The 26,919-nt window shown below is 39.4% G+C and overlaps 13 protein-coding genes across 13 annotated transcripts; 4 read left to right on the top strand and 9 right to left on the bottom strand.

Annotated features, from left to right (window-relative positions):
• Window positions 1-383: 383 nt before the first annotated feature.
• VID28 (glucose-induced degradation complex subunit VID28) lies at window positions 384-3,227 on the top strand (the record flags this gene model as incomplete). Its single annotated transcript, XM_453763.1, has 1 exon — window positions 384-3,227. The coding sequence occupies one exon, from the start codon at window positions 384-386 to the stop codon at window positions 3,225-3,227; it is 2,844 nt and encodes a 947-aa protein (XP_453763.1).
• A 330-nt stretch (window positions 3,228-3,557) lies between these two features.
• Window positions 3,558-6,665, top strand: MET10 (sulfite reductase subunit alpha; the record flags this gene model as incomplete). The annotated part of the gene is made up of 1 exon (XM_453764.1): window positions 3,558-6,665. The coding sequence occupies one exon, from the start codon at window positions 3,558-3,560 to the stop codon at window positions 6,663-6,665; it is 3,108 nt and encodes a 1,035-aa protein (XP_453764.1).
• Window positions 6,666-6,734: 69 nt separating this feature from the next.
• Window positions 6,735-10,247, bottom strand: SMC2 (condensin subunit SMC2; the record flags this gene model as incomplete). The annotated part of the gene is made up of 1 exon (XM_453765.1): window positions 6,735-10,247. One exon carries the CDS (start codon window positions 10,245-10,247, stop codon window positions 6,735-6,737), a length of 3,513 nt encoding a protein of 1,170 aa, XP_453765.1.
• A 446-nt stretch (window positions 10,248-10,693) lies between these two features.
• On the bottom strand, window positions 10,694-11,935 carry KLLA0_D16027g (60S ribosomal protein uL2; the record flags this gene model as incomplete). The annotated part of the gene is made up of 2 exons (XM_453766.1): window positions 10,694-11,454; window positions 11,932-11,935. 2 exons carry the CDS (start codon window positions 11,933-11,935, stop codon window positions 10,694-10,696), a joined length of 765 nt encoding a protein of 254 aa, XP_453766.1.
• A 687-nt stretch (window positions 11,936-12,622) lies between these two features.
• On the bottom strand, window positions 12,623-13,900 carry RRT5 (Rrt5p; the record flags this gene model as incomplete). Its single annotated transcript, XM_453767.1, has 1 exon — window positions 12,623-13,900. One exon carries the CDS (start codon window positions 13,898-13,900, stop codon window positions 12,623-12,625), a length of 1,278 nt encoding a protein of 425 aa, XP_453767.1.
• A 591-nt stretch (window positions 13,901-14,491) lies between these two features.
• On the bottom strand, window positions 14,492-14,680 carry RPL29 (60S ribosomal protein eL29; the record flags this gene model as incomplete). The annotated part of the gene is made up of 1 exon (XM_453768.1): window positions 14,492-14,680. The coding sequence occupies one exon, from the start codon at window positions 14,678-14,680 to the stop codon at window positions 14,492-14,494; it is 189 nt and encodes a 62-aa protein (XP_453768.1).
• Window positions 14,681-16,298: 1,618 nt separating this feature from the next.
• QCR6 (ubiquinol--cytochrome-c reductase subunit 6) lies at window positions 16,299-16,667 on the bottom strand (the record flags this gene model as incomplete). Its single annotated transcript, XM_453769.1, has 1 exon — window positions 16,299-16,667. One exon carries the CDS (start codon window positions 16,665-16,667, stop codon window positions 16,299-16,301), a length of 369 nt encoding a protein of 122 aa, XP_453769.1.
• A 1,079-nt stretch (window positions 16,668-17,746) lies between these two features.
• PHO4 (phosphate-sensing transcription factor PHO4) lies at window positions 17,747-19,816 on the bottom strand (the record flags this gene model as incomplete). Its single annotated transcript, XM_453770.1, has 1 exon — window positions 17,747-19,816. One exon carries the CDS (start codon window positions 19,814-19,816, stop codon window positions 17,747-17,749), a length of 2,070 nt encoding a protein of 689 aa, XP_453770.1.
• Window positions 19,817-20,861: 1,045 nt separating this feature from the next.
• Window positions 20,862-21,887, bottom strand: FAF1 (Faf1p; the record flags this gene model as incomplete). Its single annotated transcript, XM_453771.1, has 1 exon — window positions 20,862-21,887. One exon carries the CDS (start codon window positions 21,885-21,887, stop codon window positions 20,862-20,864), a length of 1,026 nt encoding a protein of 341 aa, XP_453771.1.
• Window positions 21,888-22,000: 113 nt separating this feature from the next.
• On the top strand, window positions 22,001-22,804 carry HIS6 (1-(5-phosphoribosyl)-5- ((5-phosphoribosylamino)methylideneamino)imidazole-4-carboxamide isomerase HIS6; the record flags this gene model as incomplete). Its single annotated transcript, XM_453772.1, has 1 exon — window positions 22,001-22,804. The coding sequence occupies one exon, from the start codon at window positions 22,001-22,003 to the stop codon at window positions 22,802-22,804; it is 804 nt and encodes a 267-aa protein (XP_453772.1).
• A 247-nt stretch (window positions 22,805-23,051) lies between these two features.
• Window positions 23,052-23,975, bottom strand: RPB3 (DNA-directed RNA polymerase II core subunit RPB3; the record flags this gene model as incomplete). The annotated part of the gene is made up of 1 exon (XM_453773.1): window positions 23,052-23,975. One exon carries the CDS (start codon window positions 23,973-23,975, stop codon window positions 23,052-23,054), a length of 924 nt encoding a protein of 307 aa, XP_453773.1.
• A 483-nt stretch (window positions 23,976-24,458) lies between these two features.
• KLLA0_D16192g (uncharacterized protein) lies at window positions 24,459-24,824 on the top strand (the record flags this gene model as incomplete). Its single annotated transcript, XM_453774.1, has 1 exon — window positions 24,459-24,824. The coding sequence occupies one exon, from the start codon at window positions 24,459-24,461 to the stop codon at window positions 24,822-24,824; it is 366 nt and encodes a 121-aa protein (XP_453774.1).
• A 407-nt stretch (window positions 24,825-25,231) lies between these two features.
• On the bottom strand, window positions 25,232-26,488 carry TIM44 (protein translocase subunit TIM44; the record flags this gene model as incomplete). The annotated part of the gene is made up of 1 exon (XM_453775.1): window positions 25,232-26,488. The coding sequence occupies one exon, from the start codon at window positions 26,486-26,488 to the stop codon at window positions 25,232-25,234; it is 1,257 nt and encodes a 418-aa protein (XP_453775.1).
• Between the last annotated feature and the right edge of the window lie 431 nt (window positions 26,489-26,919).

Consider the following 26,919-nt stretch of genomic DNA (forward strand, 5'->3'; position numbering starts at 1 on the left):
ACTGATAGTCATGGAACTTCAAACTGGACGTAGTGTACCCATTCCAGTATTTATGCATGTTCGTTTATCGTATCACGTGCAATAAACGTGACCGTAAGCAAATAACCTCCTATCTCTCCTCATAGTCGTAGCAAAATACGTAAATACACATATCAATCGCTTACCTAGTACCATCCGTCTATCCTAACACCCCCGACTAGTGAGATCGCACCATAAGTTGTATCCTTTCTGCCTTTATTTGTAGTTTTGCCCAAGAACGCTATTCCATCATATATCTACATTCACGGTTAAGGGATTTGACATAGTTCGAACCTGTGAAAGAGTGAATAAGGGTGTCTTCAAAAGACAACCGCGCGGTGGCCAGAGTGCAAAATAAGACAACAATGGTTACTCAGCAACGTCAGAGAGTCACGAAGCAGGTGCTTTTGGAGCTTCGCAAGGGCCTCATCGGTGACCAAAGTGCCAAATTCAACTTCTACAAAGATCACAGGGACTTGTTTGATGCTATCATAGACTACAAACACTATCTTTCCTTAAAATTGGATGTCTTATTGATTCTATCTCACTTAGACAAGGGCAGCTGCAGGGAGCTTGGAAAATATGGAACGGAGATCTTTGTTAGGGTATTAGAGATGCAGATTCCAAATGACTCCATGATTGAGGATATTGCTAAGTATGTCAAGCTAAGGAGAATCTGTGTAGAGAACTGCACGGAGGCGGAAACAAATGAGCAGTTCTTCTTCCAAGAATTCTATTATGTGGAACCTTTGAGTTTCTTTAAGCTTGCAGCTGAGCGTCTCATACGGACCGATGAATCTATATACAGAGAAATCGTATTGGAATATATGACATACTTATCCACATTGCCATTTGTAATGACAAGTCAGGACCTAGTGCTGATTTTGAGGGATGTGTTTAATTTCTATGTGGATAAATATGTGCCCAAAGTCAATTTCAAATACGCTATGGTTACTTCAGCCAAGGAGTCATATGACATGGACTATGATGTGTTCTACGATCCTAACAACACCGGTGCGCAGCTCATGAATAAGAGCAGGGGCTCAGCGGGAAGTGAACAAAAGATTCAACCATTTGAATCCCTACCGCAATGCTTGCATATTAGCGACCTTTTTGACGTTCAATTGATTTTTGTGATATCAAACTTGTTAACAGTATTGCAATCGAATGGTGGAAACCAGTTCTCTTTCTTGGCGGATATGAAGGTCAATGTGTTCTATGCTTCATTATTAAGACACCCTGATATAAGATTGAAAACGTCGGCTTTATCATTCTTCTATTGTCAACTTGGAGATTCTTGGTACTCGGAAAATAGAAGTGATTTCGGCTCAAATACGGATAGCAACTTGCCCTTCCCGATAAAACTATGGTTACCTACTCTCATATCGACTTTGAATGAACCTGAGCTACCAATATTTTTCTCCCCTTTAGAAATCCTTTGTTCTCTAGCAACAGAGTTCACTGTCGCACATAAACCGGAAAATGTTGTGATTGACACATTTTTCGATTCGAATCTATTGAATGGTATGATAGACACTTTTTTAAGACTATTGAGCCTGGAGAAACAAGACACCAACAAACTTCAACTGCTTTCTGATTATCTAAAGTTCTTTTCTGAAATTATAGGTAAGGATGAAAGGTGTAGGCTATTGTTTTTGGAGAACATCGCGGTTTTACAATATATGGAGAACGCATTCAGTTCACACTTGCTAATCTTGAACAATTTCCGTGAGGATTGGACACAATTGAGGAACATGGCACCCTTACCACCGCTTTTTGATTCTGAATTAGTTACTAATTGGGCAAAGTGCTTGAAGGCTTGCTCCAGAAGTGTGGGAGTTTTAAGGACATCGTTGAAGAGAAATAAGCTAGCAGATTATACTCTAAAATTAGCAAGAGAGATTTATGAAATCGTTTCAATGACGTATGATGGTGGAATTCCGCACCTCTTATGCCAAGAGCTAATATTACTAGGCGAATTGTTAGGAGCAATGTCAAACTTTGTTGTCGAATTTTCTTCTTTAAGAACGCTCATGAAAAAGAACGGAATCATTGCATTGATTAAACACATTTTTACCAACCCTATATTCAACTCTGAGTATTTAGATCGTGCCCTGATGCCAGAATTTGCAAAGGGGAATCCGATTATAGTATTCCATAACGAGGCAAGCGTCTATTCCGAAATTACGGTCATCCAGACGAACTCCCTTTGGGTCTTGAGGCATTTGATATACAATTCAGAGACATGCGACAAACTAGAATTGTTATCTCAGATTGACTTAGAATCAATCCTACAATTTGTGCATTCCGCTGAGCCCAGCGTACTAAATCAATGTTTCCAATTGTTGAGAAATTTGACATGTAATTCGAGGAAGGTGATCAACATGATATTAGATTCCTTCAAACATACAGATATGCTCGCGAACACAAATAACGGCAGTGGAGAAGTCAGTGGAAGAGATGAATCATGTACTCAGGGAAACCAGTTCCTAAGGTTTTTAGCTTTGAAATTGAAAACTGTATTGCATGATGACAGTTATTACAGTGACAATAAGATCGCTGAAGCACTACTCTATATAGTGGTCAATTTCACCGCTATAAATGAAAACAAGAGAAACCTGGTTATTTCCCAGGATGAACTACTAGATATCGTGAAAGAATATATCTTAATGGCCAAGGGAGATGAAATTACTAAAGCGTGTCTTTGGATAATCACGAATCTAATATGGGACTCCTCCATCCAGCACGTCCCTTACAATAATTCTCTACCAGAAAACGGAAACCCGCACTTCGACACGGACTGGGCCCTTCAAGAAGGTAGCAGCTCAGCTCTCGAAGACAGAAACGATGATCCTCTCGTTAGAATGCCATTAAATGCACGAGCATCAAACATGTCTTCAGAAGAAGAAGAAGTCCCAGAACAAGAAGAGCGAGAAGGTGATTTCGACGAAGAGGAGCAAAGTAATGACGAAGAAGAGGACTCAACTGATCCTCATAAAGATTTCATCCGCCCAGCAACTACCACTGGAAACATTTCGGCTTTAAGTCCAGCAATCATAAGGTTCAAAAAGCTCGATAAGCTAGGTTTCAATGACGCAGTAAAGAAAATCTTGGATTGGAACGGCGATTTAGACGTAAAGGAACGTGCTAAGACCCTACTATACCAAATGGAAACGTTCAGGAAGACCACTATTCCACCACATGCATGAGCCACTTCCGCCTGTTCAGGTGATTTGATGAAGCAAAATCACGTGACAATATCCCACAATTGTGGCTCTATGATTCAAATGACGAAAAAGAAATCGAACTAAGCGAAACTCTCGAAGCTTAGTGAGCGTGCACCTGAGAGAGCTTCACAGGACCGGGGCAAGTCTTCTATAGGAAAAAGCTTTTTCCAGCGATGTAACATTCAGTATTTACGTTAGAACTATATAAAGGTAGAAAGTGTTTTTGTGTGTTACTGCATCGATAAGTTTTTAATGGTAGGATAGTTTGTTCTAGCTAAAGGCAGCATCAATCACATTGACAACGCAAACGCAATGTCTTTATCATATGTGACCAATCCATTTGGTCTTCCAACTGAGAGCACTCAGTTGCCAACTTTCACAACACCAGTGAATGCAATTAACTCTGTGTTGTTCAGAAATCTGAAGAGTATTTTCAGTTACAAAACATTCTCAGACCCTGATTTATTGGATGCTTCTATCAAAAAGTTAGCTGAAAGAGAGAACGGTTTGTTCTTTAAGGAATTGGACGTAAGATCAGGTGCAGGCTTGACTACTTTGGGTTTTGCTAAGGGTTCTTCCGACCTTGCTGGTATTATCACTCCAGGTTATGCTTTGCCTTATTTCGTCAGCAGTTTCAAACAAGAAATCGACACCCAGTCGAAATTCGTCTTTAGCGTTGGTTCGTTGGATTATGATGAGGCTTCTGGTTCTATAATCAACGATTATTTGACTCCTTTGAAAGCTGCAAAGGATTTGGGGTTCCCTGTCATTACACCATTGCAAATCTCCGAAGTTAAAGCTACCACGTTATTGACCTTGGCATTGGCTAAATACGGTTCAGGTTTGGGTGCAGTTCAGTTATTTGATGGTGCCCAATATGCGAGAACTGTCACTAGAGTGGAAGATAAGATGCAAGATAGATTTATTGAATCGTTGAATTTAGCTGACGATTCTACTTTTGATCAGATCTTGGATGCTTTCAATGAGAACTCCCCGGAGAGACTGCACAACTTCCAATATTACGGTAATGAGTCTGCTGAAACTATTTTCATTACTTATGGTTCTTTGGAGACCGAACTTTTTGCTTCTCTATTGAATCAAAGTGGCTCTAAGGTCGGCGTACTTGCTGTTAGAATCCCATTGCCATTTGACACTGAGAAATTTGTTTCTTTGATTCCTACTACTGTTAAGAAAATTGTCGTAATTGGCCAATCTCTAACTGGCCAGTCTCCATCCTGGTTGAGATCTCAGGTTTCAGGTGCGTTATTCTTCCACAACAAGAGAACTTTAACCATTGCCGAGTACATCTATCAGCCAAACTTTGTTTGGTCCCCAAAGGCTGTTAAGCAAATTGTTACTAGTTTCATCCCAAGTTTCGAATTGGAGATATCAAGTAATTCCCAAAACTTCATTTACTGGACCACTGACAACAGTAATAATTTGGATTTGGCTGCTAGATTAGTACAAGGTCTATCATTGATCGATAATGTTGATATTTCCTTGAGAACGAAATTTGACAACATTGGGAATGCAGGTACCTTCCAAGCACAGTTCACTTCGCATCCATCAAAGTCGAAAAGTGTTGTTTCTAATATCGACTCTGCCGATGTGATTGTTGTCGAAGACATTTCCATTTTAAATGCTTATGACGTAGCTTCCACTGTGAAGCAAGAAGGTTCCATCATTGTATTGGTGAAGAGCTCTTTGGTTGATAAGGATTTAAAGGATAAGAAGTTCTACACTGATGAATTGAAAATTAACGAAGCATTTTTAACCACTGTTGCTGAAAAGAAGATCAATGTTACATTGATCGACGTTGAAACAATTGGTGACAGAGAGGAAACTAAAGGTCGTACTTTGTCCTTCGTCACTCAAGCTGTCTTCTGGAGTGCTGCAACTAACGATGACAAACAGAGCATCATTCGTCGTATCTGGAACTCAGCAGGTCCTGATATCGAATTACTTGCTGCTGTGTTGTCTGATACCATTAGTACTGCCCTTGAAACTGGCGTGAAGGCCATTCCAAATGAAGTTTACGCTACATTCATTGAAGATAAAGCTAAGGGTGAAGAAGTAAAAGAAGAAGAAATCCATCAGTTACCAACTTTTGTCACTGAAACCTCATTCTCTGCAAACCAGAGATTTACCGAAGAAGTACCAGAGACTGAAATTGCTAAGATCGCTGAAATTTCAAAGAAGTTGACTTTCCAAGAAGCTTACGGAGTGTCACAACAATTGAGGCCTGATTTGCCCGTTAACAATTATGTCGTTAAAGTTAAGGAGAACAGACGTGTCACTCCAGATGACTATGATAGATACATTTTCCATATTGAGTTTGACATTTCTGGGACAGGAATGACTTACGATATTGGTGAAGCATTGGGTGTTCATGCAAAAAACAACTTGGAGAATGTGCAAAAATTCTTGCAGTACTATGGTTTGAATGAAAGTGACATTGTTCAGGTACCAAATAAGGATGACCATCACTACTTAGAGTCAAGAACCGTTTTGCAAGCCTTCGTCGAAAATCTTGATATTTTCGGTAAACCACCAAAGCGCTTCTACGAGAGTTTGATCGATTTTTGTACTGACGACAAAGAGAAGAGTAAGCTAGAAAACTTAGTTTCTGCTGCCGGTGCTACTGAATTAAAACGCTTACAAGATGTCGAGTACTATACTTATGCCGATATCTTCGAGTTATTCCCATCAGCCAGACCATCGGTTGAAGATCTTGTGAAAATAATTGCCCCATTGAAGAGAAGAGAATACTCTATCGCATCTTCTCAAAGAATCCACCCTAACGAAGTCCATTTATTGATTGTCGTTGTGGACTGGATTGATAATAAGGGAAGAAAGAGATATGGTCAAGCTTCAAAATTCATTTCTGATTTAGCTATCGGTTCTGAACTTGTTGTATCTGTGAAACCAAGTGTTATGAAGTTGCCACCATCTCCAAAGCAACCAGTTATTATGAGTGGTTTAGGTACTGGTTTAGCACCTTTCAAGGCTATCGTAGAAGAAAAATTGTGGCAAAGACAACAAGGTTATGAAATCGGTGAAGTCTATTTGTATTTGGGTTCTAGACACAAGAGAGAAGAATATTTATACGGTGAATTATGGGAAGCTTATAAGGATGCTGGAATTATCACTCACATCGGTGCCGCTTTCTCCAGAGATCAACCTGAAAAGATTTACATCCAAGATCGTATCAAAGAAAACTTGCCAGAGTTGAAGACTGCAATGATTGACAATGAAGGTTCCTTCTACTTATGTGGTCCAACGTGGCCTGTTCCTGATATCACTCAAGCTCTACAAGATATTATTGCTGCAGATGCGAAGGAGAAGGGCATCAACGTTGACTTGGATGCTGCCATTGAAGACTTAAAGGAAACTTCTAGATATATCCTAGAAGTTTACTGATTTTTTTATGTGTTTCGTTGAATACTGTTTATTATTTATCAATCTATTTATTTTGGTATATGAGAATCATTACATAACACTAACTACTGATGTACCATCTTGGAACCTAGTTCTAAACACCCGGTTAGCGTTAGTGAACATACCTTCTTTCAACGATACAACGATAAATTGGGAGCCTTTAAACCTGGTTTTAATAAGATGACCAATGTTCTGAGTATGACTTAAATCTAATGCGGCATCCACTTCATCCAATATATACATTGGTGCAGGTTTGAACTGCAACAATGCAAGGATCAATGATAACGCAATTAGGGAACGCTGTCCACCAGAGAGTTCTACCAGACTCTCTTTCCAAATTTTACCTAATTTAACTTTAACTTCTAATCCCTCGGTTACATCTTTACCTTCTGAAGGTTCCAATTTGGCGAATGAATTCGGGAGAAGATCGCCAAAAATATTTCCGAAATCTACACTGACTTTCTCCCATGTTTTTATTAAAGTTTCTCGTTTGTATTCGTTAAGCTTTTCGATAGTTTCCTGAATTTTCTGCTTATCTTTTTCAATGGTTTTAATCATTGTTTTCAATGCCGTTTCCTTTTTCTCTACACTCTCAATCATACTCATTACCTCTGGGTTCACCTTCCTTCTTAAGCTCTGAAAGCTTTCGGCTAAATCGGAACCACGTTTCTTGTACTGATCTAGATTAATGTTCTTATTCTGTGTCAAGATGCTATTGACCATGGAAGTATCTTCCAACCAATCATTTTCGTTGATTAAATTTTCAATGGCTTGATCGATGCCAAAAGTGTTATTCTTGTATTTATGCAAGTCGTTTGTAATCTTCTGTAAATCCACTTCCGAAGTTGAAAGTAGATGGTTCTTATTTTTAAGCAATAACTCTAGTTCTGATATCTCATCTTCCATTCCTGAAAGTCTGGACATTTCCTCTTGTAAAATACTGTGTACTTCGTGAAGTTCAGACTTTTTGGTCCTCACAACGCCCTCGTACTCATTACACGTTGTTTCCAGTTCTGCAAGCCTTTTCTCTGCAATTGATACTTCATTTTGGGCGTTAGAAATATCTGTGTGTAGCTGTTCTGTGTCAAAACTCAAGTTCTGATATTCATCAAACAGCTTAGCCGTATCAGTGTCTAATTTTTCCACTTCTGCAGAGACTTCAGAGAGATTAGCTTCTAACTGCCTGAGCTTTGAACCCTTGTCTTTATTGAATTCTTCCATATCTCTTTGAATGTTTATTATCTCAGTTTCGTATTCTTTGGTCAATGATGTCAACTGACATATGTGCATTTCACAGTTTTTCAATTGAGTTAGAATTTCTTCATTACGGTTAAATAGCTGCATTGCGTTGCTAGCATGTGCATTCTTCTCAGCTAACTTAAGCTTATGTGTGGCTAAATTCAATTCGGATAACACATTTTTTGAGTTTTCAGCTTTCATTTGCTGGTCTTTGATTTGTGAGCCGACTTCCTGCAAATCGTTCTCAACTTGTTTGAGCCTCGATGATGCATGATTATATTTCTGAATATCAAGTAGTAGTGAATTTGAAGAATTCCTACTTCCTCCTGAAAGTGTTCCTTCAGGATCATAGACATCACCTTGTAATGTTATGCTTCTAGATCTGATTCTTGGATTAAATGTAATTTGTTTGGCAGTCTCAGCGTCTCTGCAAATGAAACTTGTTCCAAAAATGAATTCCATGGCTCTCGTGACTTCTTCCTCAAATCCAATCAAGTTTATAGCTAATTCCACTTTTCCAGGAGCTAATTCTTTTGCTAAATGCAAGATGGACTCGTTGATTCTTCGTGACGAAATTTTGTTAAGAGGAATGATTGTTACACGTTTGCGTAACCTACCATGTTCCAAAAGTTGTGAAGCAGTTCTTTCGTTATCTACCACAACATTGAAAAGTCTTCCACCTGCACAAACCTGCAAAGCTGCAGAGCTATCAATGTTTGCTTCGTCAAGGGTAAACAATTGTCCGACAACTCCCTTAACAGACGAGACATCAAAATTCTTTGAAGGTGGAACATAGTTGAAGTCCAAGTTTGAGACCTTCCTATGCAAGGATTCTGTTTCCTGGCTCAATTGATAGTGTGTATGTTTTAAGGAACGCTCATTATCCTTTAGATTTTTCAATAGTATTGGATCATAACCATACTGTTCAAGTTGTTTTTCGAGATTATTACAATGATGTTGCATGTTTTGTATTTCTTTATCGTATTTTTCCTTTTCAGCCTTGGCAGCAGAAATTTTGGGAGTATTTGAATTGAGCTCTTCTTTAAGCATTTCCACTTCCATTTCCTTCTCCCTTATTTCAATTCTAGTGTTTTGTAACTTCTCTTTGATGGTGGATAGTTGAAAATTATATCCATTTGCAGTGGTACCGGTAGACGAGATACCAGTCGTTAGAGTTGAGAGTAGTTCTTGCTTTTCTTTATGAATGGCTTTCAGTTCCTCAAGTTTCTTGTTTTGAATATTGTACTCTTTATATTTCGAGTCATATAGAGTTTTCTTTTCCTGATGCTGTTGTTTCCACCTCTCAATATTTTTCTTCAAGTTACTGATCCTTACCTTTTCCTCGCCCGAATCTTCTAATGCGATATTCAAACTTGTTTGCACCCTTGAAAGCTCATTTGAAATTTCAGATTCTTTAGTTTCCAATTCCGACATTCTACCACCTAACTGAACCTCCTTATGCCGCTGTTCTTTTAGAGCGTCTAAATCACTTCCCAAGTTCTCGACTTCGTTCTTTAACCTAGAAATTGTATCCTCCAACTCTTCGAGTCTACTTTGACCAGAATGTAAACTTTCTTCTATATGTTTCTTTTTATTTGAGAGTTGACTGAATTCAAATGCATTTACCACTCTCATCACATTTTCTAAATCAGATTGAGTCTCTTGAAATTCTAAATACGTTCTCTTTTCATTCCTGAATCTCTCGAGTTTTGGTTCAATTTCTTCAGTCAAAAGAGTTCTAATTTCTTGTAATTTGGTCTCCTTCTTAGCCATAGTTCTTTCTGCCTTTTCCCGTCGATCTTCGAACATCCTTGTTCCAGCGGCTTCTTCTATTAACGAAAGAATCTCCTGCGGCTTCATGTTCAAAACCTTGGTAATTTTACCTTGCATGATCAAAAAGTTCGGGTTATTAATATTCAATTGCACCGATTGAAACAACTGAAGCACGGTTTGTTGCTGGGCCCTATGACCATTGATCAGATATTTACTGACTCCGCCGAGTATGATTTGTCTAGTGATTGAGATTTTCGCATGCGATTCAAATCCAATTGGTGAATTACTGGTATCGCTATTATTAAATACGATGGTAACACTGGCCTTCGTTACCCCAGCCTGACCTCTCTTGTAGATCAAATCCTGTAAATTTTGAGCACGAACGGTTGCCATTGATGAAATACCCAACACAAAACATATCGCATCTAAAATATTCGATTTACCTGACCCGTTTAAACCAGTGATGGCGTTGAATTGAGGATCCCAATCTGTAATGACAGTTCTTGTGGCGTATGACTTGAACCCATCGATGATAAGTTCTTCCACTTTCATTGTGATATCACCGGGTTATCTAAAGCAGCAGATATGTAACCTCACAGCAAGCGTTGACAGGGTTGGATTCACTTTTTTGACTCGCCTTTGTGTTTGTTTTGTTGATCTCATCAGGTCTTTTGTTTACATATTTCAAATCTTTATTTATGTTGAAATTCTCATAATCAAATCTGCATAAAATAATGAGGGAAGACAGACAAAGGCAAAACATACATTGCAGAGACGATGGGGATCTTAGTGCTCAAAAATAGCCTGTGATAATATGACGAAAGGATGAAATGATTAAAAAACGGTATGTAGAAGTAGTTTACTAATAATTATATTGAAATTTGAAGCTTTGTATACTATTGGAATCCACATCGTTCTTCAGACACAGATTTGAAATGACATTTAATAAAATTATTTTTATACAACAATAAACCTAAACATATGGAGATTGTTTAAATCTAATCTTGAGTCTTTTGAGAACCACGTAACAAACCAGTTCTTCTGGCAGCGATCAAACCAGCCTTTTGACCAGAAACAGCACCTCTGGAGATGGTAGAAGCCTTACCAATATGTTGATGGTTACCACCACCGTGAGGGTGATCAACAGGGTTCATGGCAACACCACGAGTCTTTGGCCAAGAGTTTCTCTTGACTCTGTACTTGTGGAAAGCACGACCAGCCTTCAACAATGGCTTGTCGATTCTACCACCACCGGCAACAACACCAATGACACCTCTGGCATCAGAAGAAATGATCTTCTTAGCACCAGATGGTAATCTAACTCTGGTCTTGTTGTCTTCTGGGTTGTGACCAATAACGATAACGTAGTTACCGGAAGCTCTGGCCAAAGCACCTCTGTCACCTGGTCTTTCTTCGACGTTAGAGATGATAGTACCTTCTGGGACGGAACCCAATGGCAAAACGTTACCAACGTTCAAAGAAGCCTTCTTACCAGCGTAAATGAATTGACCGGTGTGGAGACCTTCGTTGGCAATGAAGGTTTCTTCACGCAACTTGTACTTGTATGGGTCACGGAAGACAACCTTAGCCAAAGGAGCACCTCTACCAGCATCGTGGACGATTTGCTTAACAACACCACGAATGTAACCGTGACGTTCAGCGTAATCCAAGTTTCTCAACTTGGCAGCACCTTGTCTCAATCTGGTGTGAGAGGTGAAGATAGAACCAGCACCCTTTCTTTGGTTTCTAATAACTCTACCTGTTTTGAAACTGACAATCGACAATGGATATGCAAAATGCTCATGCCATTGTTGAAAGATAATTCTTGTTAGTATAACTGAAAAATTCTTATTATAATTGTTGAAAAAACATCTGAACCACATCTGAATCGACACTCATTATAATTCCAGATCTATCATTGATCCCATGCCAGCTATTGTCGTTTCTTCCTCTGCTCTCTGTATCGTTTAAATCTCTTTTTCCCAATGATATTGACGTAATAATTCCCAATCATCTTCTTTGGTAGATTTAACACATATATTGCATATCGCTAACAGTAATTCAATCATCAACTCTCAAAACATATCATATTCGCTCTTTGCATTGTTTAATTATGGCCGGTGTGTGCCTGGTTAACATTATTCTATATTTCATTATTCGTTCTTAAAATGATGGCCATTTCTTTAATTCAGTGCTTTCAAATCCTCATAACTCTATGTCACCGTAATAGACATACCCATTGTTTACTTCGGTTTGGTTGGACAGTATCAGTGCAATAAGAATAAAGTGTAACACAAAATACTATTGCAAAGCAGTATTACCATATAGTTTCAATGAATGATCTTTAATTCTTTCTTCAATAACTATACCTACAATATTGAAAATTCACCATTTGCCAGAATTGGTCCATGTACTGGAACCGAAGGGGCTGGGCAGAAACTCTGGTCCCAGCCTAGGCATTGGTTCTGTGAATCTGAATTCCAGCCTGGAGGGAGAGTTTCCTGGGCAGGACTAGGAAAGCCGGACAGAGAGACTCTGTGTCTCAGCTCCCCCTGGCAGAACGGCTCAGTCTTAGAGGAAAGGAATATCGGCAGGGGGACGTCTGCCCAGGACACCCAGCCTTACCACAATTGGACTGCCTTGTGTAAGTTTTTCTGAAAAAGTTTATGTGTATTACCTTAAACAGTAATAATGTATAACCAAATTCCAAAAATATATAAAATACATTGAGGTACGGATGTAAGGTGGAACAGTCACATAATCTGTTATTGTGTACTTGCTGATGTTGAATGTGTCACTAATGAATTTATTGACTGATTGACTGATCGCCCGATGACTGTTTTGTTGCATTTTACGTAGAAAAGCATGTTGTTTATGAAACCATAGTTATATAATTGATAGAAGTAGTAATGCTAGTAGTATGTGTATTAGGCTGCGACCTGTTCTACAGGTTGTTGAGATTCTAATTGAGACTCTGCATTTGAATTAAGTAATGGATTGTCCTGCGATGCTGTCACACCATCTTCCTGGTCGATAAGCGGTTCGGCATTGGCCTCGGGCTCCACCACAGCACCGTCATTACCGTCAGCTTGTGGTTGAGGATTTCCCTCGATAGGAATTGCCGCAACAGCATTAGCTGTATCAGGTTCATCTCCTGTTACCCCAGCATCTGCTGGGATTTCGTTGTTGCCTTCCGCGGACTCTCCATTAGTGTTAGCACCCGCCTTCTTCTCTAAAGCCCTTTGCACTTCTTCAATCTTTTCTATAAATGCGTTCTTCACGTTTATCTGTTTGCCCCTAAATTTCTCTTGTGTTGCAAACTGTTTCGCATCGTTTAGCCTGAAGGCATCGGGGAACGTTACCAAGGCTGCTGTGAAATGGCGATGGAAAGTGAACCCACGTCTATAAGTTCTATTTTTAAATACAACAATTTCTTGTGGATCAAATCCTTTGAAATATTCACGTAGCTGATTATCAGTCGTATTACGAGGAATGAATCCAATGAATGCAATGGTCTCGGAAACAGGTTTTTCTGTTATCACAGTGGTAACGTTCCCAACGTCAGAACTTTCAGAATTAACTGGATCAACCGTCACTATCGGATTGGCATCGGCATTGGCACCGGCATTGGCATCAGCCGCACCAGCAACAGCTTCTGAAACTTCCGTCTCATTGTTACCAGTTTCTTGAACATTTTCAGTAGAAGCTTCAGGAATATCTGCTTCAACAGCTGGCTCCTCTCTCTTTTTTCTTCTAAATGGAGTCAACCTGTGCTTCCTAGATTTCAATTGTTTAACAAGAGGTTGTTGTTCCAGCGCGGATGCCACTTCTGGTGCTTCCGCAGGAGTATCTGAGGAGGCGGATGGATCAGCACCTGCAGTAGAGGAAGCAACCACAGCCACTGATGATTTTCTAACGATTTGAACCTTATTAGAATCAATTGGAATATGCATTCTTAAATTCAAATGCCTTTCCATGAACAATTTCCCATTCAATTCTTGAATAACCTTATTTGCATCTTCTTCATTGGAAAATTCAGCATATGCAATCCCAAATGGACGCACTGCTTTATTCTTCAAGCCTCTCACAGTTTGACTTGGGATCAATACAGAAATGACATTGTAGTCTTGCAAATATTCATATAATTGATTCTCACTTGCTTCGAAACTCAAGTTCGAAATGTATACCCTTGCGTGCGACGACATTGATGTGATGTTAATTTTTTACAACTTCGCTTGGCTGTTTCCTGTTGAAACTCTTCCAAATCTTCTATATGATGTGAACTTAAGCTCCACAAGTACGCCCTTTCGACTGTTGCCTATACTATCAAGCGATGTATTGGGAATTCAAGAAGGCCTTTGACTTTGTGTTCATATATATAATGTTTCGAGGAAGATTTCTGTATAGAAGTTGTGTCACAAAATCAGGGGCTACCTGACGTTTATCTATATATAATAAAGGAATAAGGCGAGTGGCGTCAATTAGATGACTTTTGACACGAAAAATTCCACAATAGAGTCCTTCAAAAATAAAAAAGGGAAACTAGCCGCCGTTCTTGACGTATCCGGGTAACAACTATACCTTACACTTTTTGAAAGTTTCATGCACGTGACTGTGAGATGAGATTCTAAGGCTAAGGAAAGACGCCTGAAGAGCATTAACGTAATTACAAAAGTAACCGTCAGTTAATCTTAAATTAATGATATTATGAAAGAAACGTTATACAAGATAGTTGAGTTAGTCTAATTGGGAAAAAAGTTCATTTTTTTCAATCGACAGAACAAATACTAAGCTGCTTATTTCTTTTCAGCACGCTTAGCAGCCAAAGCCTTGGCAGTACCGTGCAAAGCGAATCTATGGTTTCTTCTGAACTTGGCATCGACACCCTTCAAGGATGGGTACTTGTAGGTCTTTGGCTTCTTGATACCGTTTCTGTGAGCCTTTTTGGTTTGGTTGTGAGCGGTATGGTTCTTAGACTTAGCCATTTCGAACTATAGGAAAATATATTCATCATTAATATTGTTAGTAAAATTGAATTTGGAATTGATAAGTGTTTTCTGTGATATAATGGATGTACAGAGGAAAATTAAATCGTCCATATGTTAAAAGTCTGCCAGGAGTATTGCTTGTAAAGTATAAGACCTGATTTGTCCATTGATTGACTCCGTCGTGTAGTAAGTTCTCAGTATTGTATTCGTTCTGCCCTCCATTTCAGCAGTTAGTTCCGATCATCAGTTAACAAATCTCAGTCAATAGTGCTCTAAGTTTCATTCGTTACGGCATGATTCTTCTCTAGTCAATGTCAATGATGGTTACCTCTCGTTTTAATTCGATATCAAACTTGGTGAATAAAGATCATACTGATCCTCAATTTAACGGTAATTTGTTCGGTCTTTCTCCAGTACTCCATATATCACTTAGGTGCCATGTTTAAACGTACGTTTTCAGTTGGTTTCCGGTTCTCTTACGACTGCTAATGTAACAACACGAACTACCTTTAATTTAGCATTCACTCCTTTCAATTGATGTTTGAAGTGAAGGTTCATTGTCTGAACTATGAAGTGGCAGGCGAAAACCTGCAATCTGACGAAAATGGAGCAGCAGAAATACTAAATACGGTAATTTCTTTCAGTTTTTGAATTTCCCGAGATACACCAAATTTTGAAAGAAATAAAACCAATGGGTGTACGGGTGTTAACTAAAGTTTAAACAGTCCTCGTTTATCAGAATTTCATGGACCAAAACTGTTTATCTCAAACCCATACTAGCCTCAAATAAAGATTGCACGACATAATATATCGTCAAATATTTAAGCATGAAGATCAACATAATGAGACAATAATGTGAGCATAAACATCAAAGAAAAAGTATGACGGACTGCTGTACGGATTGTTTTTTTCTTTTCATTTACAAATTAAATAAGTGCCAAAGAAAATGTTAGATGAACAAAAGGTTTTAGGTACAGATGAAATAAATAAACATGACTAAGACTTGGAAACAATTAACATATCTTGATCCCAATTTTTTATTGAAAGGAAAGGGTCAGTAAAATGATACCATATTACTCCTCTCTTTCCTTCTATTTGCAATGCCATGGGTGTTGAGAAAGGTTATTTTCTTAATTCTTTTGAGAAAAAAGAGGAAGAAAACCGAATCTAGTAGTAATAATAATAATAATAATAATAAAATAATGGTAGTGGAGTAGTCTCTTCTTCTGAATTTTTTTGGTACAGTTCTTCAAATTGATTCCAGATACCCTTCGATCTGTGATTCCTTCACTTTTTTGTTTCTTATTTTTAAATTTTAAGTTTATTGTGTTTCTAAGTCAATAATTCATAATAGTATGGGATGGATTGTGTGGTTGTTTGGAATTGAAAAGAAAACTCTACTTATTTCCTCAAATTGCAAGGGGGAACCTTAGGTGATTACGATAAGCTGAAACATCTTTTTCGCTTTTAAATTCTTTTAGAGATTGAATGTTGAAATATGTGTTAAGTATAACGGTTGATTTTTTGAACAGGACTGAAATAAAGGTTAGAAAAAAGTAGAATATGAACTCTCCTTTTCCATTTGCATTTATATTGATGAAATGGGATATCTCTTTTATTTCAAGTAATCGAACAGTTTTGGAGCAGCGCATTCATCCACGAAATGTGCCAAGTGGAAGAATTCTTCCACACAGTCCTCCTTGTATGCCAAATCTTCATAGCCTGGTTCTTCTTGTGCCTTTTGAACTCTTTCGACACATTCCAGATAATGATGAACCAAGTGCTTACCTTCTTCGGTAGATTTACATTCTTCTCTCAAAGCATCTAATTGATCACCTTGTTCTTCTTCTTCATCTTCATCGTCTTCATCTTCGTCATCTTCTTCCTCTTCTTCATCTTCTTCAACGTCGTCTTCAGCCTTGGCCACAGTTGGCACGAAAGCATCCTTTAATTCTTCCAAGTAAGCAGTAATAGAGGAAATCATTCTGTTCTCTTATAATATGTGTGTGTATGTTAATTTAAAATTGATAGTTTCAAAAAGGACAGGGAAATTCTAGTATCGAGTAAAATCAAAATACAACGAATAAATATGAATAAAGCCCAAAGTTTGTGAATGTATTGGTTGTATTATTGTTCTTATGAATATTTTATTCTGTGTATATCAAACAAAATAAAATAAAATAAAATCAAAACTGGATGTAATAGAATAAAACCAAATACCCGACGTATTAGTTACTTGATACCGTATTGAACCGAAAAGAAAACTTATAAAACCTAGTTAAACAACTTATGAATTGGAGCTAACCTAACAAAAATATGATATAACCGAAGTAATGTGAACTGAATATTATATCGATTGATTGATAGATATATTATAATTAAAATCGAAATATGAAATTTTTCATACTTTAAACTAAAAAAAAAAATATCGAAGGTCAAAAAAAAAAATTACGCAGAAATCAACGTATCAATGTGGAAGCATATAACGGAAACTCTACATATAGATAACCGATAAAATTCAAGGTTTAAACTGCACACGAATTAAGAGAGCTTGGATAGGGTTTGATTCTGAGCGGTTTTGGTGCTTGTTTGGCACCTTAGTCAATTGCTGGAGTCGCAGGAACGGACTATTTCCCTGCCCAAATTGGCCGGCCAATGAAATAATCGATGCTGGAAATGTTTATGTTATCCAGCCTTTGTACTGCCGTTTCAGTTGCGACATTGTATCGGTCATCACATTGTACGACGAATAAACAGGCTCTTTCCTCTTGAAATCTTACTTGTTGAGAGAACCAACAGCCGCTGTGGGCATAGGGGAGCCGCTAGAGGCTCCCGCACTGAGTCTGGCTTTTTTCGGAAGGAATAGCTATTAAAGGCGATCTGTGTCACACACGACGGTAGATTGTGATTGGTTCGTCGATAGTGATGGATGACATTTTATTTGCACGTGATACATAATTATCTATGATGTAAAGCAACTGAAAATATCATATCACGTGGTTTAAGGGTAAGAAACACTATAGATACATTTATACAGGCACAGAGAGAGAAAGATGTCTGTACTCACTGGTTGGAGTTTGCCTTCAACAATTGACGGATATACTGGGCAGCCAGCTCGACTGTGGTAGCTTTGGATGGGATTGCCGCCACGTCTTTGAGTTCCTTTGGAATCAAGGACTCAAGATCCTTCAATGCATTGTTCAATCTGTTTCTTCTTCCTTGTTCTGCTACTTTATGCACTTGCTTTTGCTTCTTTACCACGTCGTCATCATCATCGTCTTCTTCGTCACGTTCGTTTTCACGGTCAGCGTCAGCGTCATTTTCGTCATCCTCACTAGAGGATTTAGGTTTCTGAGAAGATCGATTTGATCCTCTTAATGAGGTTCGTCTTCCAGGCACGGATCTTGTTCTGCCGTTACTCTTCACAGAGGAATTTGAACTTGAAGCTGATGGTGCAGTAAGAGCTGGTGCAGTTGTTGCAGTGGTACCTGATGTAGATGTTGTAGAATTAGAATTAGCATTAATCGTGGGTGAAGTTGTTGTAGAACCATTATTTTTCTTTAGTTTCGTATTAGAACCGTTACTCGATGAGTTTGTATTGTTGAAACCTTGTTTCTGTACCGTAGGCGATTGCTTTTGATTGTTTTCACCTCCTGCGCCAGTGCCGCCCGCTTCTTCTACAGAAGATTGACGATGAGTAGCGGCAGTGCTGTAATAACCCTCAGAGTATTTTTTCGGTTTGATGACGGGAGATTCAGTGGCTCGTAGCACGGATTCATCGTTAGAAGGAGTCATTGTATTTGAATTAGACGGAAGAATAATCTTTGGATAATTCATCAACGATGACGGAGTCATTCTATCCGAGTTTGATCCATTAGATGATGAATGTGCAGAGTTTGGAGTATGGTTGTTACTGTTATGTGAACCTGCGTTTTCATTCTTTAGGGAGGAGTCCGGTAATTTGAACACCATATCGTCTCGACTTCCACTCTTGAATTTCGTTAAAGATCTTCGTGATGAGATATGTGGAGAATGCTTTATGATCTTATTTGTATTTGTCGTTTGGTTGGACTGTGTCGGTCCCATCAGTGGCGTTGTATGAGGGGTCCGTTTCGAGCGCGTATTCGTTGTAGAACTTTTCCTTGATGATGATATACTGGCATCTGGTAGAGAGAAACCCTGTTGTTGTTGCTGCTGGTGACGTTGTTGTAGATGCTGTTGTTCGATTGCATTCAATGCAGGCGAAGTCAAGGGTGAGAACTTCGAAGTATGTGGGCCATGTTCTTGTGTGGTCGACGAGGGCATCGAAGAAGAAGAATTTTCGGGCATAAACGGCGTGTTTTGCACGTTACCGTAAGGCACCCCTGAAGGTCCCATGAAAGGCGTGTTGTGCAAACTGTTGGTAGGCATCACCATGGGTGAAACCATAGGCGAGAAAACCATATCTGGTCTTACGTGTTCACTACCATTGGAATCCTCGGGCCCTACTGAAGAATGCGCATGGTGGCTGCTCTGATGGCCATGGTGTTGTTGTTGTTGGCTGTGATGGTGACTGTTTTGTTGATGCTCGTGGTGTTCATCCTCAATCAAAGAGAAATCCAGCTGAAAATGCGATGGAGAAGGTCCCGAAAGCCCAATCGGGCTCAGCGAATCCTGATCCAAAAAAGATGCAGAATCGTGGTGATGAGGAGCTTCATCCCCTGCGCCCAGGTTTGTACCAGTCGGAACCTGGTTACCACTATTACTAGCACCACCAGTACGATCTCCGTTCAAGAGCGCATGTGATAAATGGTCCAAATCCATATCGATATCTTCAGTCACATAATGATGCGAATCCATAACCCAGGGCGTACTCCTCCTAGAATTCACAAACCCTTCGTCAGCTTGATCTTCGTGTTTAACGTCGTCCCTCTCATGGCGATGCGAGTGCAAATACTCATCGACTTGATCCAAAATAGCTGAACTGGGACCAACTGTCCCGGGACCATTATTACCGGTATCACCGTTTTGACTTTCATTTCTGGAGTCATTACCATCGTCCATATTCAAATCATGGTTTCCGTTATAGTTCGAATGATGATGGGACCGTGAATGCTCAGCAGGACTGACTCCATGCAAATAGTCATCAGACATAATCCTTGAGCGAGCAAAGAGGAAACTTTGAACCAGCGTACACCAGACTCTAAACTTGCTGTTTGGGGTGCCTTAACACGGTAGAAGTACAAATAAACGGCGTACAGAATACATAGAGACATACACACACAACATACACACACTTTATACGTATATATATATATATATAAAGAGGTCATCTCTTGACTAATCTGTCAATACTAAAAAAAAGGAATACAAGTAATATTGACTTGCATCGAAATCCAAAACAATATCAAATAATAAGAAAAACCAAATCCATATGGAAATCGACATTATAACTGTGCAATCATCTAAAGGAAAAATTACACACTTTCCATGAAATATTTATATAACGATAGATCAGGATACGGGTCTGTGATAGCCAGGTGTAGTGGAAATAGAAAGAGATCCGTTGGTATTGCTAGTGGAATAGGAAATTCCATTATCGATTTCTACGTGGATTCGTTTAACAAGTAAATACCGTATGTACTTCGTAGGAACCAGGCGAAAGATGCGTTCATTGATTCATCGATGGATCTTGGATTGGATAGCACTCTAGCAGCCCTCTCTGGGAATTGGGCTGGCCAATTCCCAACGTTTAACGGGGTGGTTACAATCCAGAGTATGCATTTTAAAACTGACGTCCGTTGCTTGTTTGGGGTCCGGGTAACACCACGTGGGACATATATATATGTTCCCTTTTGTCAACTCGCGATGACTACATTTATTCTTACTTGGCCTGTCTCTGGCAATATCTAAGCTGAATGCTATTGGAATTGGCTCGAGGGATAAAATACGGTCTGAAATTTCCGATTACATGATTACATGAAGCTGGGTTCTAGGCAAATCGTGAGTAAGTAGGTGATTTGTGAAATGATTGCTTGTTGATTCAATTGGAGATCACAGAAGGGGCCCTTAGAGGCCCCTTCAGAGACTCCACAATTCTGTATTTGATTGATTGATTGAATGAATGATTGAATAGCTGGTACCGCACGTGCGGTGCCGTTTATATATGCAGCTTGTAAATTATATAATAATCCCGATCTCAATTCTTGTCAGCACGTGCAAGCCACGTCGTTTCACTTGCTCCCTTTATTTTGGCGATATCCGCAGCACTCAACTTCAATCCGTTACGAGTGCTATGACCCACGCTCTGTACCTTCAATCCGAAGTCTCTAATGGCACCCGATCTCTTTTTTAGCTTCCCACGTCCAATACGTCTCTCGATGTCGTTCTTGTATGTGGACTCGATGCGACGGAACTCTCCGCGTGATACACGTGACAACACCGTTCCTGCGTCACGTGCTTCTTGTTCGTATTTAGTGATACGTCCCGTATGCTTCTTGATCATACCCTTCCGTATGTTCATGGGCATCGATTCGAGGTTCTTGTGCTGCACCGCGTTGATCTGGGACAGCGATTGAAGTCTTGTCTCTAGGGTTCTGGCACGAGCCTTGCCGTGCAATTCGGAATCGTGTATTGTATCTTTGTCAGTTTGGAACGCACTGATGAGATGCGATTCCTTTAGGAACCGTTGTAATTCTATATCGTTTCGTAGGTTGTCTCTCTCCTGATCAGAATCCGAGTCAGAATCTGCAGCTGCATTCTGACCCGCTGTCTCTAAGGCTCGTACCGTTGGGGCCTTCCCGCTTCGTATTAACCTTTGTTCTTTCTTGCTAGGTTTGTATTCGTTTTGTTCTTCTTGGAATTTAACCACTCTTGGTTGTCTGACGGGTTGCTTCTTTTCAGGCAAGTCTTCTTCAAGATCTGACTCCTCTATCTCGTCGAACCCATAGAACGATGTGTCAGAACCAGATGCAGACTCACTTTCCTTCTCGTCCTCTGATTCAGACTGACTAACATTATCGTCATCGTCATCGCTATGTGCATTCTTGGTCTTGTCCTCGAAGCCCATGCTCTCCAGAGTCCCAAACTGTGCCTCAAAGGCAAGACGCTGAGCTTCTAGCTGTTTCATATACTCGTCGTCCATGTTGTTGGAGCCTGCGATATCTTGTTTGGGTCGAGTTATTTGCATCTGGTGCTGTTCATGTGATGACCATGTAGAGCTCATCGCGCATCGAAATTTTTCACCGTGCTTTTTTATTCAATGGATATCAAGAATTACCTGGGCAAGACCAAGAGTCAACTGATGTAAAGCACGTAAGCAAAGTACACCAGGCTACAATGACTAAGTTTGTCGGGTGCATTGATTTGCACGATGGGCAGGTGAAACAAATCGTGGGTGGTACGCTTACTGATTCGTCCAAAGATAAAGTTACTACGAATTTCGTATCGAAATTACCACCTTCTCATTATGCGAAGCTATACCATGAGAATCAGGTCGAGGGATGTCACGTTATTAAGCTGGGTCCCAATAACGATGAGGCAGCATTAGAAGCATTGAACGAATGTCCTAATTTTTTACAAGTAGGTGGTGGTATCACCCTGGATAACTGTGGATACTGGTTAAAGTATGCTTCCAAGATTATAGTAACGTCTTTTCTTTTCGATAAGAGTACATATCAGTTCCAACGTGAGAAATTGGTGAAATTGGCTGAAATATGTGGTAAGGACCGTTTAGTGGTAGATCTCTCATGCAAACGTGTCACGAAACCGGATCAAGAGCCAAAGTGGGTCGTTGCTATGAATAAATGGCAGACCCTTACTGATTTGGAGCTAAACGAAAGAACTTTCGCTGATCTTTGTCAATATACCGATGAATTCTTGGTTCATGCAGCAGATGTAGAGGGTCTATGTAATGGGATTGATGAAGAGCTAGTGGCTCATTTGTACAAATGGACTGCGGATATTCCAAAAGTGAAAATCGTATACGCAGGCGGCGCTAAGAGTGTGGATGATTTAAGGCTAGTAGAGAAATTGAGTCATGGCAAAATTGATTTGACCTTTGGTAGTGCTCTTGATATTTTTGGTGGATCCCTTGTAAAGTTCGAGGACTGTGTCCAATGGAACCATGAGAAACACGCTTAGCTTCCAGTCTTTGTCTAATAGTTACACTTTCGATGGAAATAAACATTCTATATAGAGATAGAGATATTGAAACATTTTTGACCGTTCAACTTTTGAACGGACGTGGTAGATTGGATGGTAGCAGATGCTGCTAGTGCCTTTGAGTATGCTAGTATTAAGGAATATATGCCTTGTGTTTCGTCAATGAATTATAGAAAAATCGTTGCCTTTCACGATAATTGTGGTAGCTTTTTCTTGTTGTCTTGTCTCACCATGCATCATCGTATCCTGAGCCTCCTACTGGCCCTCCATAAGGATCCATATCTTCTTCCATCGGCACTTGTTGTGATACGTGCGTAGATACAGCTCCTGCTGCGAAATTAACTTTCTCTTGGTCCATCTTCTTTAATGAGAATAATATGTCGGCTACTTTATCCTGTAAAGTTTTGATACCACGTACGACGACTTGTTCCGAAGTGATGGAACCAACAGACTCGACGTTTATGTAAAATGTATTAGGTTTGGCCCTGTAGTCGAAATCCTCGTCTTCGTTAGGAGGATCTTCAAATTCACAATTCTTAGATTGAGGCCATTCGTCCCTTGCATCCTGTTCGTACCAGTAATCTGTGTGTTTTAACTTATTCCATGGATCATATTCAAACTCTATAGCTGCTGATGGTGACCATTTCGCATGTTCTTTTGAAATACCCTTCTTAGCGATACATTTCACTCTTATCTCTTGTCCCTTTCTTAGTTTACAGATTAATACACCATTTGCTTCTCTGTCTTGTATAATTGGATGGCCAATATTTCTACCCTTCAAATCGCTGGTAATCTGCAAATCCTTAGCATAAACGTTCGTCGTGGATTCACTCTCACCGATAGCATGTAGTATTAGCTCTACTGAACAACGGTCACAGTGATCTTCACAGTAACAGTCACGACAGTATACAACTTGATCAATGTCTGCACTTTGTAATGGAATTAACCCAAGTCTATGCGCAATAAATTCATCTGCCAACACAGTAGTATTAGTTTCAATCTCAACAGAATCGATGGCTAGTGTAGGAATCTCAGATATCATGACTCTACGTAACGAGTTTGCTAAAGCCAAGTCGACATTAGAAAGTATAAAGTCAACGTTGTCCTTGGTTGCTTCTCTAATTTTTACTTGGGGACCTTCTTCGCTCATTTGTTCTTTCGCAGTATTAAACTCTGATTTCTCCCTAAGATATGACCTGCTCCTTGCTCAATCAAATACCAGAGTATTGACCAAACTACAGCAACGAAATGATTTGTTCTCGTTCCCTTGGTGCATTCGATTATTGTTTTATGAATTTTTCACTTTTGTTCAGTTGGAAAATTTTTGAGCTTTGGCAGCGTTTGGTCACGTGCATAGGACTATTCCATCAATACTGTTTCAAATAGGCTCAGCTAAGAATAATATTGCTCGGAGTCATGTATATATAGCCTTTATTACCTATAGTTAACTTCTTCGAACAATAGTGGCCCCATTTCTTTCTTATTAGCATTATTTCTTCTTTGTAGGACCTTCAAATCGGTTTTTGAACATATTAGAAAGCTGATCCCACGCAATAGGCGAAATATCAAGTACAATTACACATCACCGAATTTAAAATAAGGTGAGTTATCCACAGATAATCAGCCTTTTACCATGCCTAAAGGAATTGCCCGTGTGGATGAGAAAGTTTCAGTAAAGGCGTCATTGCCAGATTTGCGATTTGAACAGACCTTTAAGCAGTCCTTGAGGAAAGAAGCTTTGAAACAGAATAAATTAACTCTATCGGTGGCTGATGGATCTGTCGTAGATCCTCCCATTACACCATATATCGTTGCAAAAGTTGTTGCTAGAGATATTTTGATAAGTCCATTTTTGCAGGGTGTCTTTCTCTCGTTATTTTATATCGTTGCCAAGCCATGGTTACAATATTGCAGACAAGCAGGACGTAATATTGGCAGAAGTATAATTAGGAACTTATTTGGTAAGAATGCGATATACAGGCCACCAAGAAACATATAACTGAACTTCTTCTCCTAGGGATTATAGAAGGATTAGGATACTATTAACACGAATTCTCTTGTCGTCGTTCTGTTCCTTCTTCGTCAAACAGAAACGACGATAATCTATATAGTAAAATATAAACTAACTTAGTATGATGATGATTTAATGTACATTACGACCAAAACCAACACTTTATTTCTTTCATACGCTCTGATAGTTCGCAGTAATCCAAGAATAACATTACCAGGCATGCAATATAGAACAGGATTAGGTAGTGAAAGCTGTGTTCCGCCACCGTTTTTTCCAAATAACGAACTCATGAATCTATTCCAGAGCGATAGTAAGTGAAGGTTGGGAAGGTATTGGCTTTGTATCATTATTATTTGTTATTTTTGTACTGAGTAAAAATTTCGGAGTCATGGTCATTAAGTGAATTGTCTGGAACCACCACGGACAAATTCGAGGATCTTCCAACCTTCGGTTTCCTTATCGTCGACAGTTTCTGGATCCCTGGTGAAAACCATGGCGTAAGAACTCATTAATATACTGGATTCAGCACCTGCTGCAATTTCACCGGTCTTTGCTTTTCTGTATAAGTGAATTTCTTGAGCACGACAACCGACAACCAAGACAGGGATATCCTGAGGTGGTAATAGCTTGGCACTGACGATTTCTACACCTCTGATATCTAAAATTTTACCGTCCGCAAACAATTCTTGTTCTCGGAACTGCTTCTGTTGAGCAGCGTAAACGTTGTATGGAGCCTCACTAAACCATTGCTTTAGCACAGCTTCGTCACCTTTAACATAGGCCTCCAAGATTTCTGGGATGATATATTCTCTCAAGTGTTTGGTGAAATCTTCTGTATTGAAGGTTGGATCCATCATCTTGAACTGACCGTACACTCTCGCACTTTCGGTCTCTGCAAATAACCCACCAATCTTACCAGAGACAGTTCTTAGCATGACAACTAACGGGTTCTCACTTTCGTCCCACAGTTTAATCTTATATTCATGTAATTTACGACCGACTGGGGTCTTTTCCTTGAAATCTTCGATCTTCTTACCGAATGATTCCTTAGATTCGATATTTGTAGCTACTAACGCAGTACCAGCAGCATCGTTCGATTTCACAGCTCTGGATCTTTTACCCGAGGCAATAGCTTCTTCCTTCATCAATCTTCTTTGTTCCTTGGTGATGAAACCACCATAACGAGAAGAGTCCCCATCGTCAATAACTTCACTCACATCTTTATAAACTTTCGTTTTTCTAACTGGTTCAAAGCTTTCATCCAACTTATCAGCTGTCTTGTTCACAACTTTTCTGGTGGACTTGGCAATTTCAGAATCCCATGCCTTGGAGGCAATGGTTTCCACAGTTTCACCGGTCTTTTTCAAAGTTTTACCCACAATAGTAGAACCCTTCTGAGCCTTGACATACGCTTCGCGAGCTTTCTTGTAAGCTTCGGACTCACCTAACTTACCAGAAGCATCCTGTAAAGCTTTGATATTGTCTTGTAATTCTTTAGACTTCTCCCATTCCTGCTTAAAAGTTTCACGGAAGATCTGTAACGGAGATCTAGGGTTGCTCATAGCCTTAGCAGAGACTGTGAATGTACGCACGGTGGAAGCACGGGCAACTGCCTTGTGCATCATTGCTTGCTGGCCGTTAATTCTCAACATTGGCCTTATGATTTGTAAAGAGGTAAATTTAATACCGATAGAAAGGGCTGGAAAAAAGTGACGATACGGTCAAGGACAGTCAAAAGTAGTAACTGTTCACAGCCTAACTTCTAACTACTTATTTGGATATAGTAAGTCCAATTAAACTCCGATAACTATATGAGCTCTGTGATTATAATGAAAGATATTACTTTCATGAATAACTTTGAATAAAATCGATGATTGTTCATGAAATTTCATTCCAAAAAATAAAAAAAAAAAAAACTTCTCAAAAGTCCGCTTTATTTATATCAAACAAGAAAGACTGAAGTGGGACAAGACAAGGAGTACATTGGCTATCCCCTTCGTGCACAACTTTATCTAATGGATAAAGAAGTAGAATGATAAATCAATATAAATTAGAAACGACATATTTTAGAAATTACAAAGTC

The sequence above is a fragment of the Kluyveromyces lactis genome (assembly GCF_000002515.2).
Source record: "Kluyveromyces lactis strain NRRL Y-1140 chromosome D complete sequence".
Taxonomy (NCBI): Eukaryota; Fungi; Ascomycota; class Saccharomycetes; order Saccharomycetales; family Saccharomycetaceae; genus Kluyveromyces; species Kluyveromyces lactis.